General features: G+C 29.6%; 1 protein-coding gene across 1 annotated transcript in view; it reads left to right on the top strand.

The window, feature by feature from the left end:
• LOC107440038 (putative sodium-dependent multivitamin transporter) overlaps positions 1 to 16,035 on the top strand; it is a 69,865-nt gene that overhangs the window by 12,434 nt on the left and 41,396 nt on the right. The window contains exon 4 of the mRNA XM_071182997.2: positions 11,531 to 11,685. Within this exon, the coding sequence (XP_071039098.1) occupies positions 11,531 to 11,685 (155 nt within the window). The remainder of the gene's footprint in view (positions 1 to 11,530; positions 11,686 to 16,035) is intronic.

Genomic DNA, 16,035 nt, shown 5'->3' on the forward strand with positions numbered 1-16,035 from the left:
ATAAAAAGTAAAAATAACATGTAAAAACAGATAATAAAATAAAATAAAAAGAAAAAACATTAAAAAGGGGGGGACTATAAAGCGAGTCGCTAAATCATAACAACTTACATGGACGGATATTTTTCAAGAATGATTTTAAAATGTTTTCGCAGAAAGATTGCCAGATTACAAAATATGAAAACAAAAGCGCAAATTGAGTGTAACAAGAGGGTTTTAAAGTGTCGTTCTTACTGCACTGCTGAAGTGATTTGTTATTCTGAGTTTTGATTCGTTAGTTACCAAGGATGGGCCCGAAATGGATGTGCGCAAGGTAATATTATACTGGATAATTTTAAAAATTGATCATAAATAGTTTTAGAAGATAGATGTTTATTTAAGAAAAAATATAAAATAGAAAAGAGAAACATAAATTGCCTGCTTTGCAAATAGTTTTAGCCGCGGATTTGCACGATATGGATTAGCACATAGAAAAATTATTTAAATTATCAAAGAAAAAAATTTTAATATATAATTTTAACCACGGATTTGCCCGAAATGGATTTGCACATGGAAAATCTGTATAGATTAACAAGGGAAATTATTTAGTAAAGGAATTTTTAGTAAATAATTCTAACCACGGATTTGCCCGAAATGGATTTGCACATGGAAAAATTAACAAAGAAAAAATTTTAGTAGATAATTTTAACCACGGATTTGTCCGAAATGGATTTGCACATGGAAAATTGTATAAATTAATAAAGAAATTTTTAGCAAACAATTTTATCCACGGATTTGTCCGAAATGGATTTGCACATGGAAAAACTGTATAGATTAACAAAGGAAATTATTTAGTAAAGGAATTTTTAGTAAATAATTCTAACCACGGATTTGACCGAAATGGATTTGCACATGGAAAAATTATATAAATTATCAAAGAAATTATTTAGTAAATAATTTTGGCAATGAATTTTGGCCTGAAATGGATTTGCACATGCGAAAATCATAAAAATTAACAAACAAAAAAAAAAAAAAAATGCTTAGTAAATATATCCACCAAAATATACGATTAATTCAATGATTTTCTATAAAATTTTATTACATTAGTTGGGTATCCATTGTTTTTTTTTATCAGATTTTGAAAGAGTTTATCGATTTGTTTTTTGGATAAATAAATATTACTACATATTCTTTTAATTCTGTTCATTTCATTAAAAGTGGTATTTAAATAGATGCTCCTAGAAACATTAGAATTCCAAGTAACTAGTTTATTAATATTAAAATTAAAATCATTTCTTTTATCGTATAAATCAACAAAGCAGATATTTTCAACTTTCATAATACCCAAATCCAAAAAATTGAAATTAATATTATCATCATGATTACGAAGTAAGATTAATTCCTCAGGGTATGTATCACTCAATAAAACAGTAAAATCTTGGAAATTAAAGATAATTAAGTCATCAATATATCTAAAAACAAATTTAATACTCAGAGTATAATTTTTTTCATAATAATGCAAAAATAAGTTAGCTAAGAGAGATGAATAATTAGATCCCTGTGGTATTCCATTAATTTGAAGAAAAATATCCCTTCCATTGTAAAGATAATTACTAATAAGACAAAAATTAATCAGAATTTCCCAATAATCAAAATCGCAACTAAGGATATTTTTAAAATCATGGTAATAATTCAAAAGGACATCTTTTAGTTTAGAAAGGGGAATGCTATTGAAAAGATCCTGGAAATCAAAAGTCGCAATAGAACAAATTTTATTATGTTTAATGAAATCTAAAATCGGTTGATTATTAGTGATAATCCAAGAGAAACCTTCTTTAGTAATCTAGTTAATAATCTTATTTAAGTAGTTAGAGAAAATGGTGCCAGGTTTAGTTAAATAAGTATTAGACCCACTTGTGATAGTTCTAAATTTTACTGGAATTTTATGAAATTTAGGACTGATAATTAAGTAAGGAAATTGTATATTGCTAATTTTAATTTTTAATCTCTCGTAAAAAGCTAAAATTTTTTTAATGGCAATATTATTATTGAAATTACTAAGTTCAAAATGTTTACTATTTTTTAATTCCGTATTTAAAAGTTCAGCATAGAATTTTTTACAGAATATAGCATAATCATTGTTAGCTTTGTCTATGGGAGTAATTTCAAAGTTTTTTTGAAGTTGCTTAATTGATTGAACAATATTAGAAAAATTTGTTGAATTGTTATTATTATTTAAATTATCCTTATTATTGAAAATAAAGTTTTTAAAGCAATAATAAACTCCCCATTTCCATTCTGTTAGCATACCTAAAGGTAAAGAGAATCTATTTGATATCTTTAAACAAAAACTATTGAGATCAGTACTGCTTTAAAACGGTCAAAAAATCGATTTTTTAATTTTGATGTATTATTAAACTCCATTTTGTTCTGAATAAAATGAAACCAACCGTTTTACTCTGCGAGCTACCGTTCGTGGGGTATCTAGTTTTTTCCAGAAGCCACCGAGCAGAATTAGCTCCAAAAATTAAAGTGGGCGAAGTATGACTCAACCGAAACCAGGAAGTGAAACCAAAACTAGTTTTTAATTTAAATTTTAAAGAATAATACAGATTTTATATATTTAATATTTTTCTACCTGGTTAGCCTCATAGTTTATGATGTTATATTTTTATTGTGAATTTACTTCCACTTTAACTTTCTTTTCAATTGCTTGTTTACAATCTACAACTATCGTTTGCATCTGTTTTTCGTCAATTTCTTTTTACATCATTTCTTAACGTTAAAAAAAAAACAGTTCTTTTCAGAACTATTATAATTGCTTGTAATTTTCTTGAGAATTATGAGTTCTTCAAGCAATAAACCAGTGTCTGGAGTTCGACCTAAAAAACGAAAGTTTTATGGTAATCGTTTTACGAAAGTGAAGTCGGATTCTGCTAATACTTCTGCGTCATTCAAAAAATTGAAGAGTTCCTGCTTTGATAATAAATCTGTAGCTTCAGATTTCAATGGATATAGAGTTATTGATATTGCTCATTTATTTTCTGAATTAGCAAAATATGTTATGTGCAAGGTATGTGGCGGTAATATTAGCATTAATGAAACTCTGACATATGGATTATCTTCAAAATTCAGCATTCATTGTGATAACTGCACAGAGTTAACAGCTGTTAGAAATTGCAACATGCTGGGAGCACGGTGCAATATCAGTGAAGTGAACCTGAGATTCGTGTATGCCATGCGGTGCATTGGACAAGGTTTAGCAGGAATTAAAACTTTTTTGGGGATTATGGACTTGCCACCACAAGCTAGCAGATGTGCGTATGGCACCAATTTAAACAAAATACGCCTTTCTTCTTCCGACGTAGCCAAAACTTCTATGAAAGAAGCTGGCAAAGATGAAGTGCGCTTGACTGGGGATGCAAAAATCACCGTCAGCGGAGATGGATCTTGGAAGACCAGGGGGCATTCATCGCAAATTGGTGTTGCAACACTAATTGGAGCCGAGACGGGAAAAGTCGTGGATGCTGAGGTAATGGCATCTTTTTGCAAGGGATGTGATCAGTGGAAGGAGCCAAAGTCCGGAAATGAATTTAAAAAGTGGAAAGAAGAACACGAAAAGTCTTGCGTGAAAAACCATGAAGGATCAGCTGCAAAAATGGAAGTAGTTGGAATGCTTCGAATGTTCGAACGCTCTGAAGCCCATCATAATTGCCAATATGTCAATTATATTGGTGATGGGGATACTAAAACAAACTAAACTAAACTAAACTAAACTAACGTACTAAATTGAAAAGGCTGAAATATATGGCCCTAATGTCAAAATTACCAAGATTGAATGTGTGGGCCATGTCCAAAAAAGAATGGGAAGGCGTTTACGCGATTTAAAAAAGAACTTTAGTGGCAAAAAGTTAAGTGATGGAAAGCCACTTAGTGGCAAAGGGCGCTTAACAGACAAAATTATTGATAAATGGTCAATATATTATGGGAATGCCATCCGCAATAATAAAAATTCTTGGGTGGACATGCGGAAAGCCATATGGGCTATTTACTGCCACACTCGCTCGACAGATGATGAGCCTCTTCACGACTTCTGTCCTCTAGGCAATAACTCGTGGTGCGAGTTTCAACGCTGCAAAGAAAACAATGTGAATTATAAACACTCAAATGTGATACCACCCGCAGTTATGGACTGTGTCAAAAGAATTTTCAAAGATCTGTCTGATCCAAAGCTACTTCGCCGGTGTGTTGGTGGAAGGACACAAAGTCCTAATGAGTCATTAAATGCTCTAATTTGGAAAATGTGTCCAAAGCAAAGTGGATCAGGAAGAAAAATAGCAGAAATAGCTGTGAATGAAGCCATCATTTCTTTCAATGAAGGACAGTTGGGAAGAATTGAAGTTATGAGACAATTAGGTTTAAAGATTGGTAAATATTGCGTGGATACTGCTGAAAGTCTGAATAGTGCACGTATAGAACAAGCACAAAGACAAACGTTGGAGATGACATTGGAAAGTAGACGTGCAAAACGCTTGTCTAAAATTGTAAAACAGGAAAAGTTGGAAAAAAAAGAAGGCTGTTTGTATGAAGCAGGAAAATTTTAATAATGTATGTTTTCGTTAAATATTTTACTAAATTCTTAGATAAATGTCTAATAATTTCCAAAATGTCTAATAATTTACAAAAAGTCTAAAATTTACTAAATACATTACTTTGTGTTACATGCTAATTAAGTTTGATGAATTTAAAAGTTATAATATTGCATTTTGTTTGTTTGTCTTGATCAATTATGTTGACTAATGAAAATAACGTCATACAAAAATCAAAATATTTATGCTTTTTTTTAAACAAATTATAAACAATTATAATAAAATGTTGTTCAAATAAGCTATAATAATACATAAAATAGCTTTGTTATACATGTTGAAGTTCGACTGTTGTGGAAATAATATTCTGCAGTTAAATTTTAACTTTAAATGCATTTTTCTCAAAACATGGTTTTTTCAACTTCCGCGCAGGATATCTCTTGTTCTAATCGAGCAATTCTTTTGAAATTTTCAGCAAATGTGCATAACATCAATCTATTCAAAATAGACTATTATTATGAATCCAATGCAAAAATTAAAAATTTTACAAAAAAAAAATACTCAAAATTTTATGAAAAATTGATTTCCTCCATTTAAGACCACCTAGAAAATTTTGTAATTGTTTCAAAATATATTCCTTAGTCTAAAAAGTTAATTTGAATATTATCTTTAAATTAAAAAAAAAATTTTGGAATTTGAGTGAAATTTACGTGAAATATCCTGCGCGATACATGATTAAACACAAAATCAAAAATTTATTTTTTTCAAAATATTTGTTTTTATAATTTTTTTTCTATAAACATGTGGATTAAACTTTTTATATTTATCAAAATTATGATTCTCTGTTATTTATTTCTGAAAATTTCATATAGTTATCTGCATTAGATATTTTCTTACAGATTTTTAAAGTACCATCATTTTTTGATCATTTCGCTACATTTTAAAGGAGTACTGTCCCCTTAAGAAAGTATTTTAGAATCTTATTGATTGATATATGGTAAATGGGTCTAAATTTTGTGCCTTTTATCATTAAATTTCTAAGTTCCAAGTTTTCTATAATATTTAAATTACCAGTAATAATATGCTTATGATGTTTATCAACAAAATCAAAATATTCATCCTCCTCACAGTGACATTCATAATCGGATATATTAATACTCCCTAAATTTTTGCTTATATCATTATAGTTAAATATGGTTCTACCAAGAGATTTGTTATATTTAAAACTTTTAATTATGTTAAAATCTTTTAATGGAAATAAAGCTTTAAAATTTTCAAAAATGTTGTGAAATTTGATCTTATCGAAAATAGGATTTTGAAAGTTAATAACGAAATATAAATTATCTAAACTTTTCTTATTATTAGGCAAAATTTTGCTCATTTTGGCTTTTATAAGATCGAAACAAAGAATTTTGAAATGTAAATTAATGAAAGAAAAGTTAATAATAAGATCGTAAAACTTATATATTTCATAATTCTTAAGGGAGAAGACAAAATCTTTAATTGGTTTAATGAAAGAAATTTTATATTTAATTTGTCACTATTAAGAGAGTTTCTATTACTTCTTGAACCCCGTTTACCTCGATTTGTACGCTTATCTTTAATATGAAAAAGTGAATAAGTTGATGAGTTATTGTAGTTAATCTGTGTATGTTGGAAGGTATCGTTTTAGCCCATACGGCAGAATTGTTTTGTATAGAAGCATGTAGTAATTTTCTTTCTGTAGTCTTAAATCTAAATCCTCTATAATATCTAAGATATTAATTTTGACTCAGTTAAATTTATGTACTCTAAAATGATTCAATTCCAGGTTATTGATAGTCTTATTACTGTTAATATCAGAACGGTGTTGATTAATTCGAATGTTAAGTGAGTTACTAGTTTGTCCAACATATTTCATATTACAGAAACCACAGGTTAACATATAAATAACATTTTTAATTTTACAAAAAGATTTGGAGCTAACGTTATAAAGAACAGTATGTTTTTTGTCAATATTAGGGCAAGTTTTGCATCTTTTATCATCACACGCTTTATAGGAAGGTAAAGTTTCGGGAATAGAATGCAATTCAAAAAGTCGTTTGCTTTCGCTTATGCTTTCAGAGTAGCAGGATGTCGATCCGAAGTTCCCCTCTGATTTAGGCTCTCTGTACCGGGTACAACATGAAGAATAATTTAAATATTGAGCACATTTTTTACCAGGCGCTAAATTGTGATTATTGTTTAATTCCATAAAAATAGGCTCAAAGAGCAACATCCTAAACACACGTAACGTCCTAAAGACTGGAAATTGGAAAAAGGAAATAAAAACGAAAACAGAAGGAGAATGAAAGAAAGTTAATAGTAGATAATATTATATTAATAGATAATATAATATTAATAATATTATATTGATAGATAATATAATATTAATAATATTAATAGAAAGTTAATAGATAATATTTTTCTTAACTTTCTTCGTGTTTTCTTGTATTTATTTATTTATTATATATATATATATATATATATATATATATATATATATATATATATATATATATATATATATATATATATATATATATATATATATATATATATATATATATATATATATATATATATATATATATATATATATATATATATATATATATATATATATATATATATATATATATATATATATATATATATATATATATATATATATATATATATATATATATCAAGTTTTACAATTTTATCGAAAATAAATACCGTGAATTTTATATAATCGTGAGATTATGCATCAGAATAGCTATCTTTTTTCAGGTCCACCTTTGCTTGATCATTTTCATTCCTTTCCTAAGAAACTCGAAGTCAGGTGCAAAAGCAATTAACCCTACAACTCTTTATAAATTTAATAATAACTTATGAAAATTTAGTTTTAATTCAAAACTGTCATACAAATGACGTTAAAACAGCTTTAAAAAAATAAAGAATGTCAGATAGAAAGTTCAATCTCAAGATTCTAAAATCTTGGAGAATCAAAAATAATTTATTAATTGATTTATATTTCCTTTTCAAAGGAGATTAAAAAAAAACAATAACAATCTGTTTTCTTGAACCAGAAAACAACTCTAAAATTTTTTTTGGTTGCTTAGCAATGAGAAGCACTATGATTTTTCCGTCTAGTCATTCATTCAGTTTCTTTATGGTTGTTATCAGTTATTTCCCCTTCTATGGCGAGGTAATTTGGCATATTTTTAAACTTTCACCATATAAACTCATGTTTGTGAAAATTGCAACACCATTAAGGACTTACGCGAGTGAGCTGAAATTTTCAGGAAATGCAAAGTAGAGCATGATATGCAAATTATTAGAATTTCATACCCTTAGCGCATGCGTATGCTGAGCAGCGCCCTCTGAACGGCGGATGGATCCGAATAAATAGACGGCTGTTGCCAAGCGAGTATGGTTATCGGTGGTTATCTGCTAGTGGTAAACGTTAGCTTAGTCATTACTTATGCCTATTCGACGAAAGAGAGCGAGATTTCAACAACTTACGGAATTTAAACGGGGGAGAATCATCGGCCTTCGTGAAGGTGGATTATCTTATCGTGCAGTAGCCGCTCGTGTGCAACAGCAGCACAGTGATGCGTGTTTGAAAGCAGTGGATGGACGAGTGTCGGACAACTCGGAAATCCGGGAGTGAACCCCGAAATGTCACGTCAGCTTGCGATGATAGACACCTGTTCAGCGTTGCGCTAACGGACCGTACGGCTCCCTCTAGACAACTAACAGCATGGTGGTCAATAGCTACAGGTGTATCATTGTGTGCTTTATCAATTCGTAGACGTCTGCTGTAGCGTGGACTGCGCGCAAGGACTCCTTTATACAGAATCCCCCTCACGCTAAACCTTCGCCACCTGCGGCTGCAATGGGCCAACCAGCATAGGGACTGTCTTGCTGATTGGCAGCGTGTCGTGTTTTCTGACGAATCTCGCTTCAATTTGTGGCACCATGATGGCCGCATTCGTGTCAGACGCTATGCCGGTGAACGCCATCTTCCGGAGTGCGTTATCGAACGCCACAGTGGACGAACACCCGGAGTTATGGTCTTGGATGCCATAGCATATCATGGACGATCTCAATTGCTACGAATTGTGGGTAATCTGAACAGCACCCGGTACATCAGTGAAGTTATACAGCCCCCAACTGTTCCCTTCCTTCAAGCCTTGGCAGTTGCTGTATTTCAACAGGACAATGCCTACCCTCATATTGCTAGGACTGTTCAATCCTTTTTTGCATCGCGACAGGTACAACTTCTTCCTTGGCCAGCGTATTCCCCGGATATGTCGCCGATTGAACATGTGTGAGATTTCGTTGGTCGGAGTCTCACTCGTAATCCTCCTCCTGTTGCTTCTACAGACGAACTTTGGGTACGAATACAAGCAGTATGGAATTCTCTTCCTCAGACAGACATTCAAAGTTTGCTCGACTCCATGCCACGTCGTGTAGTAGCACTTATTGCGGAGCGTGGTGGCTACACAAAATACTGATTTCGATCTCTTGTAATTGTTTGTTTGCTTTGAAAGTTTAATCATTTATTTGTACCACTATCACTCAACTGTGTATTAAATTTCATTCAATTATGACGATTCCTTCATGGTGTTGCAATTTTCACAAACAGGAGTTTATATAAATCTTTATTGCGATCCAATTTACGACCCAATTTTTTTGAAATTTTGTCTACCCCCTCCCCCTATTTTAAGTGTCAGGATTCCAAATATGTAAAAAAAATATATGTTTATTCAGAGAAAGTACGTTTTTGTGTCTGATTTCGTAATTTAAATAATAGTTAGCACTAATTAATTAGCATATTTGAGGTCACCCCCTGGAACCTTTAAGATTGACACTTAGTTCGTGAAAATCCGATCATTAGAACGAAAGTTATTCAGGGTGATTCATTTTTTTTTTTTTTTTTTTTTTTTTTTTTTTTTTTTTGCGGACTGTACATCTGATACAAGCTAGGAGTTGCACCAACTGGAAAGGAAGAAATTACTATCTCGAGACTCGAATGGCTTGCAGCTACTATAGCATCATAGCTTTCGTCTTCAATTTTGACAGAGATACAGAAGTTTATTTCTGAATTGATTAATTTACTGTATAAGCGTGGATAACCAGAAAAGATGCCTGGAATATCTTTTCTGAGAATAGAGTGAAAGAAATAAGAAGTCTAACAAATAAAAAATGTGAGAGACACATTCCTAGCTCTATAAATCCAGCTGACATGCCAAGGAGAGGTTGTTCAGCTTTAAAACTATTGAAATCTAACTTGTCCAGATTTGTCCTAATTAGGTCCAGATTGACTTTACTTAAAAGAAAAAAGTTGGCCAAAAGGAGAATTCAATTTAAATGATAGTGAGATTTCAAGAGAAAAGAAAAAGAGCATGGTTTTATCTGTAGCAAAATGCATGGTTACTACATGCCTGGTTATCAAGAGAGATTTGCATTGCATATATTTTTCCAATTAAAAAAAAATAGTTAATCTAATAGCCTGGATCCTGAGATTTACTTAGAATTGTCGATCTATACAATCCGAGAGAAGACACGGAATCCTGGATTCTGTGGAAGTTTTTGCAGCCTAGAAATTACTGATCAAAATTATACAAGAAGACTGCTTTGAAAATGAGAGAGATGAAAAATTAAAAACTTAGGAGAATTCAAAGATCAAAGTTGAACTCACAAGCAGAAAACCAAATTTATTTTTCGTCAAGATAAAAAACCAGCTTTTCTTCCATCGACTCATGAGGTTGTCAAGAGGTTAATACAATATACAAGAAATATACACATGCTGGAACTCAAATTTTGATCAATATTCGAATAAAAAAAATTTGGATTCTCAATTTTACAGTGCGATCTGTTATAAATAACAGAATATTTTCAGCTAAAAACCAAAAAGTTCGTAATGCACCGCCTCCAAAAGACAGACATCAGAATCAGCTGTGTTTGAATTTTGTGGAGTGGACTTGACAGGTCCCAGTGATCCTGATCTTTTTTATTTACATGTGCAGTTTACAAAGCATTCCCTTTAGAATTGTGTATTGTAGAATGCGTAATTCATTTGTAGGTATCATTGGCGTGTATATCGTAATTCATATTAAAACATTTTGTGTGTATAAGTTGTTTATGGAATAATCAGGAACACTGACATAAAATAATACTGATTCGAAGTGCAGAACGGAATATAATCATAATTTATTCAATAATTAACCCAATTTTTTTAAGAAAGAAATTAAATTGTAAGAAATATAAATTTAATTCAAAAAGCTTTTGTAATAATGTGAAAAGGAAAATTCAAAGGTATTTTTTACCACCATTTTGGCGATGATAGTGTAGTTGAGTGCACCAATAAACAAACATATTGTTTCATTGTCAGTTTTGAGTGAAATGTGAGCAAGATGGTGAGTAAGATATTTAGTTGTAAGAAAGAGCTCCTGATGATTTTTTCTTATGAGGTTGCAAATGAGCTCAGTTAATGAGGTTGTCCACGAAGACCTATCGCAGTTGCTCTGGATTTATTCCCATTTTGTTAAACAATGGAATTTCTATAGTTCGGTAGTTGGACTCAGGCTCTTCGGATAAAAATTTTATTTCTCTAAAGCCAAAGAGGACTATAAGTTTATTAAAAAAAGAACTTTGTTTAATTTTAACAAAATAATTGGCAGGAGATAGAAGCGTGTCAAGACGTGGAATTGAGACGAAGAGTATTTGTACTTTATATGTCTTTTTACTTGTCAATTTTCAAAATCAAAACTTTATATTCATTACTTTTGCTTCAATTTCGTGTACTCCATAAAAGTAATGTTTCCATATATTGGATCAACATAACGATTAAATGTTTACTTTATATCGATGAATCACCAGTGTCTTCTTTTTTTATGCAATTTATGCTATAAAGCGTAAATGTATGTTTACTTCAAAAATCTTCTTTTCTTTTGCAGGGAGGTTTAAAAGCCGTTCTATGGACCGACGTTCTTCAAGCAATGCTCATGTTCACATGCGTGATAGCTTTCTTCTCGGCTGGGCTTGTAGACACGGGCGGTGTTTTTAAGATTTATGAGCGTGCAATTGAAGGAAAGAGAATGAATTTATTTAAGTAACTTGAATCAGTTACAAATATTATTTTATTGCGAAATTATTTAATGTTTAAGATAAATTAAGAATTAATAAAGACTAATTGCAATAAATTACAATTAGTCTCAATTAATAAAAAGTTAGGGGAGAGTCGGGTAGCCCCGCCCACCTAAGGAGTTTTGCTTATATTTCTGTATAATATTGAGTAATAATCAATATTTTTGTTTGTTTCTATTGTTTTACCATCTAGCTAAATAATGCAAAAAGAATAAACCGAAAAAAGAATAGTTTAACTTAAAAAAATAGAAATTTAAAAAAACATGTTTTTTAGCTCCTTTCAAGATGTGTCGGGTAGCAAGATGTGTCTCAATTAATAAAAAGTTAGGGGAGAGTCGGGTAGCCCCGCCCACCTAAGGAGTTTTGCTTATATTTCTGTATAATATTGAGTAATAATCAATATTTTTGTATGTTTCTATTGTTTTACCATCTAGTTAAATAATGCAAAAAGAACAAACCGAAAAAAGAATAGTTTAACTTAAAAAAATAGAAATTTAAAAAAACATGTTTTTTAGCTCCTTTCAAGATGTGTCGGGTAGTCCCGCCCAGTTACAAAAATTGGGTTTTTTGGCTATTTTTTCAGGTGTAAATGAGAATGACCAATGTATCGACAATAGATAAACCTCATTTATCATTTTTATCACAAAATTATTTTATTTATTACATATCTATATACTTTTAGTGAATTCTATCATTTAATAACAACAAATGTCATACTTTTTATCATTATTAATGTATATTAATATATTATAATATTAATATATATTTATATTAAATATTTAACGAAAGTAATTTAATTTAAGTAACAATAATTAATAACAATAGTTGTTTTTCTATATAAACTTATTTGGTTGATCTCTTCTTATAAACTTAATTTAAAATACTTTTTATAAAATTACAAATTCACTTTGTATTTTAATTGCATTCAAATGCTTCTGTAGATTGATTCGTTCACAAATAAGTAAGCAAATAGCTTATCATAATATTTATGATTTCTTGATATTAAATTTAATTAGGATATATCAATTACATTCTAAAAAATATTTAATTTGCATTTTTAAATATATAAATTTTTGCATTTTTAAATAGATAAATTTATGTTTCATATAATATTAAAACATATTGGTAATTGATATATCCAAATTAAATTTAATATCAAGAAATCATAAATATTATGATAAGCTATTTGCTTACTTATTTATTTTCACTCATTTGTTAACGAATCAATCTACAGAAGCATTTGAATGCAATCAAAATACAAAGTGAATTTGTAATTTTATAAGAAGTATTTTATATTATGTTTATAAGAAGAGATCAACCAAATAAGTTTATATTGAAAAACAACTATTGTTATTAATTATTGTTACTTAAATTAAATTATTTTCATTAAATATTTAATATAAATATATATTAATATTATAATATATTAATATACATTATTAATGATAAAAGGTATGACATTTGTTGTTATTAAATGATAGAATTCACTAAAAGTATATAAATATGTAATAAATAAGATAATTTTGTGATAAAAATGATAAATAAGGTTTATCTATTGTCAATACATTGGTCATTCTCATTTACACCTGAAAAAATAGCCAAAAAACACAATTTTTGTAACTGGGCGGGGCTACCCGAAATCCAATTTTTTTGTAAATTTGTAATTACTAGAACAATCTTTTGCATACAAACTTCTTTCTTTGTGCAAATTAAACTTAAGACTACATACTTTAATGCTGTATGTATAAAAAAAATTATTTTTTTAGTATTAAAATGAAGTTTAATCGAAACATTCAATCAATTTTTCTTAATTTCATGACTTCTGTATTCAACATATTTTCAAAACTATTGCTTACCATGTTACCAGCTGCATAAATACTTGAAACTTTGAAAATAATCTTTTTTTAATATAACAATTAATGTCCGATGGCCCATTGACTTGAAAAAATATTCTATACACATGAAATTGACTGTGGGCGGGGGTACCAGCTGGGCGGTGCTACCCGACTCTCCCCTACATCTGCATTTATAAAAAGATACATCTGTTAAACTACTTCTATGTATTAAATATTATTTCAGTTGAATTCATTCCATTGATATGCTGAATTCGAGAATTTTAGTTCATAACGAAGTTTATTCAATGCAAACACTGTGTGGAAAATATGTCTAACAGGGTTAAAAAATAGCAATTAATTTCTCACTTAGCATACAATGCAAAACAGGATTATTTCATAATGGCCTATAAACTCGAGCAACGGGCAAACTTTTTACAATACTTTTCGCAAAGAAATTATATATTTACAAAATAAAAATTATTTTTGAAGGAATTATTTATAAAATTTTTGCTTAAACAGCTGTTTTAAAAATGTAGTGCTCAATATGAAATAAATGAATAAGTTGTTATTAAAATAAAATGAAATCGTACAACGAACTTTGTTGACTGGTTCAAGGTAACATATCTTTATATTGTTGCCATAAGCAGTTAAGTTAACATTCATGGTTTTTTTTTTAAAGTTCTTTAGCTAGAGAAAGCCACAGTGTAAGTGCCTTATACTTGAAGCTAAGCTATAATTTTAAATTATATATGCCGTGAGGAATTATTTGGGCCTCAAAACGGACAAATATCTTAAATATTCTAAAATTATTTAACTTTCTTGCAGACATTCTCTTACAAAGAATTTAACTATCGAAATTAATGCCAAATTCTCATATTTTGCAAATATTTATGAACTCATATTGGAGTAGTATTGAGCTCATATACTATTGGAATAAGTCTTGAAATATTAAGAAAATTAGACCACATTTTCTTAAAACTGATGCTTTTTTCTGCGATTTTTAGAATAAGCGCAGAAGGAATTGGCTAAAGGTTGGCTAAACCAACCATGAGTAACAGTAGCAAACTCACAGTAATTATAAAAATAGCATATTATTCACAAAAAAGCATCATTTCTTGCGACGACAGAGCCTTAAAGTTAAGAAGGAACAAAAAGGACGATGCCTGTGTTTTAGGGTAAATATGTTATATTTTTAGAAATCTAGAAAGGTTTTCGTGAATAATATATTCTGTTTCCAAGCCTTTTATAAAATAATTTTTAAACTCTTTTTGAAATAAAATGAAAGTAAAATTGACACTTGTTGTTTACCGCCAAACAAACTGTGATTTTAGGTATCAGTGGTTTAAGTAAATTGGAGATCTTATGAGAAAAATATTTTGTATTAATTTGTTATCTGACCCATTTTTAAAACGTTTTTGTATTTTTTTATTCATATCAAGTATATTTTTACACTATTGTAACTTTAAAACCATTTGTATAACTAGTTTTCATTTTTTTAAGTGGCTTAAACGGGGTAAAAACATCCCTTGCGATCGAAAAGCTTAAACACCTTCAAGTAAAGTGGGACTCTCTTAATAAAAATAAGCTAAAAATATTTCGTTATAACTTTTAATAATTGCAAATTAAGTTCTTGATCAAGTTTTTGTTTCTCGTTTAGCATACAACTCAAAACAGGATTATTTCATAATTACATATAAATTCAAGTAGCAGGTTAAAAAATTAAAAAAGTGATAGTCAAAGTTCTGATTTTTTTTCAGTCCTTAGAATATTTAAAAATCTAGTTTATCTTTATTTAAAAAAGTAATTGCAACCTGCTTAATCTCCCTACCCTACACAAATTTGTAAATTTCATGATTCTAATAATTAAGTATATTAATTAATACGCGAACTCATTGCTCTTTTCTATGTTCTTAACCTGTTGAATGCAATTCTCAACAGCAGGTATTGTTTCAAATTCTACCAAACCAAAATTTTCAGTAAGAATCTTAATTTCAAAAATTGTGAAGTCATGCAATGTATACCTTGGTAGGAATAATTTTGCTATATTCCCAATTTCACTAGAAAATCATTAAAATTTGAGCTTGTCTTTAATTATTTTTCTGAGCACCTTCCTTAATGTTCTTCTTATTTCACTTATTTACAGTACAAAATTTTTCAGATCTGTTGGAATTTAATGCTAACTAACTATTGTAGCTAATTAACACCTCCATATGTACAAAATAAACGAACCAGCATGTTTATTGCAACATTCCGGATCATTGAATATTTTCTTTCCAATTTTTAAAATTTCAACATGCTGGAAGAATATGTAACTGGTTATATGAACACTCATACAACCCTATTACTCCTCGATGGCCTGATCTGAAGGCCATAAAAAATCTGTGGGACATGTTAAACCAGCATACAAAATGCCGTAATCAGTTTCCTCAAAATTTTGTGAATTTGCGCACTGAAATCATCAGTGAGTAATATAATTAGGA

Source organism: Parasteatoda tepidariorum, chromosome 7 (genome assembly GCF_982258835.1).
Source record: "Parasteatoda tepidariorum strain Cologne lab strain chromosome 7, Ptep-v5.0, whole genome shotgun sequence".
Taxonomy (NCBI): Eukaryota; Metazoa; Arthropoda; class Arachnida; order Araneae; family Theridiidae; genus Parasteatoda; species Parasteatoda tepidariorum.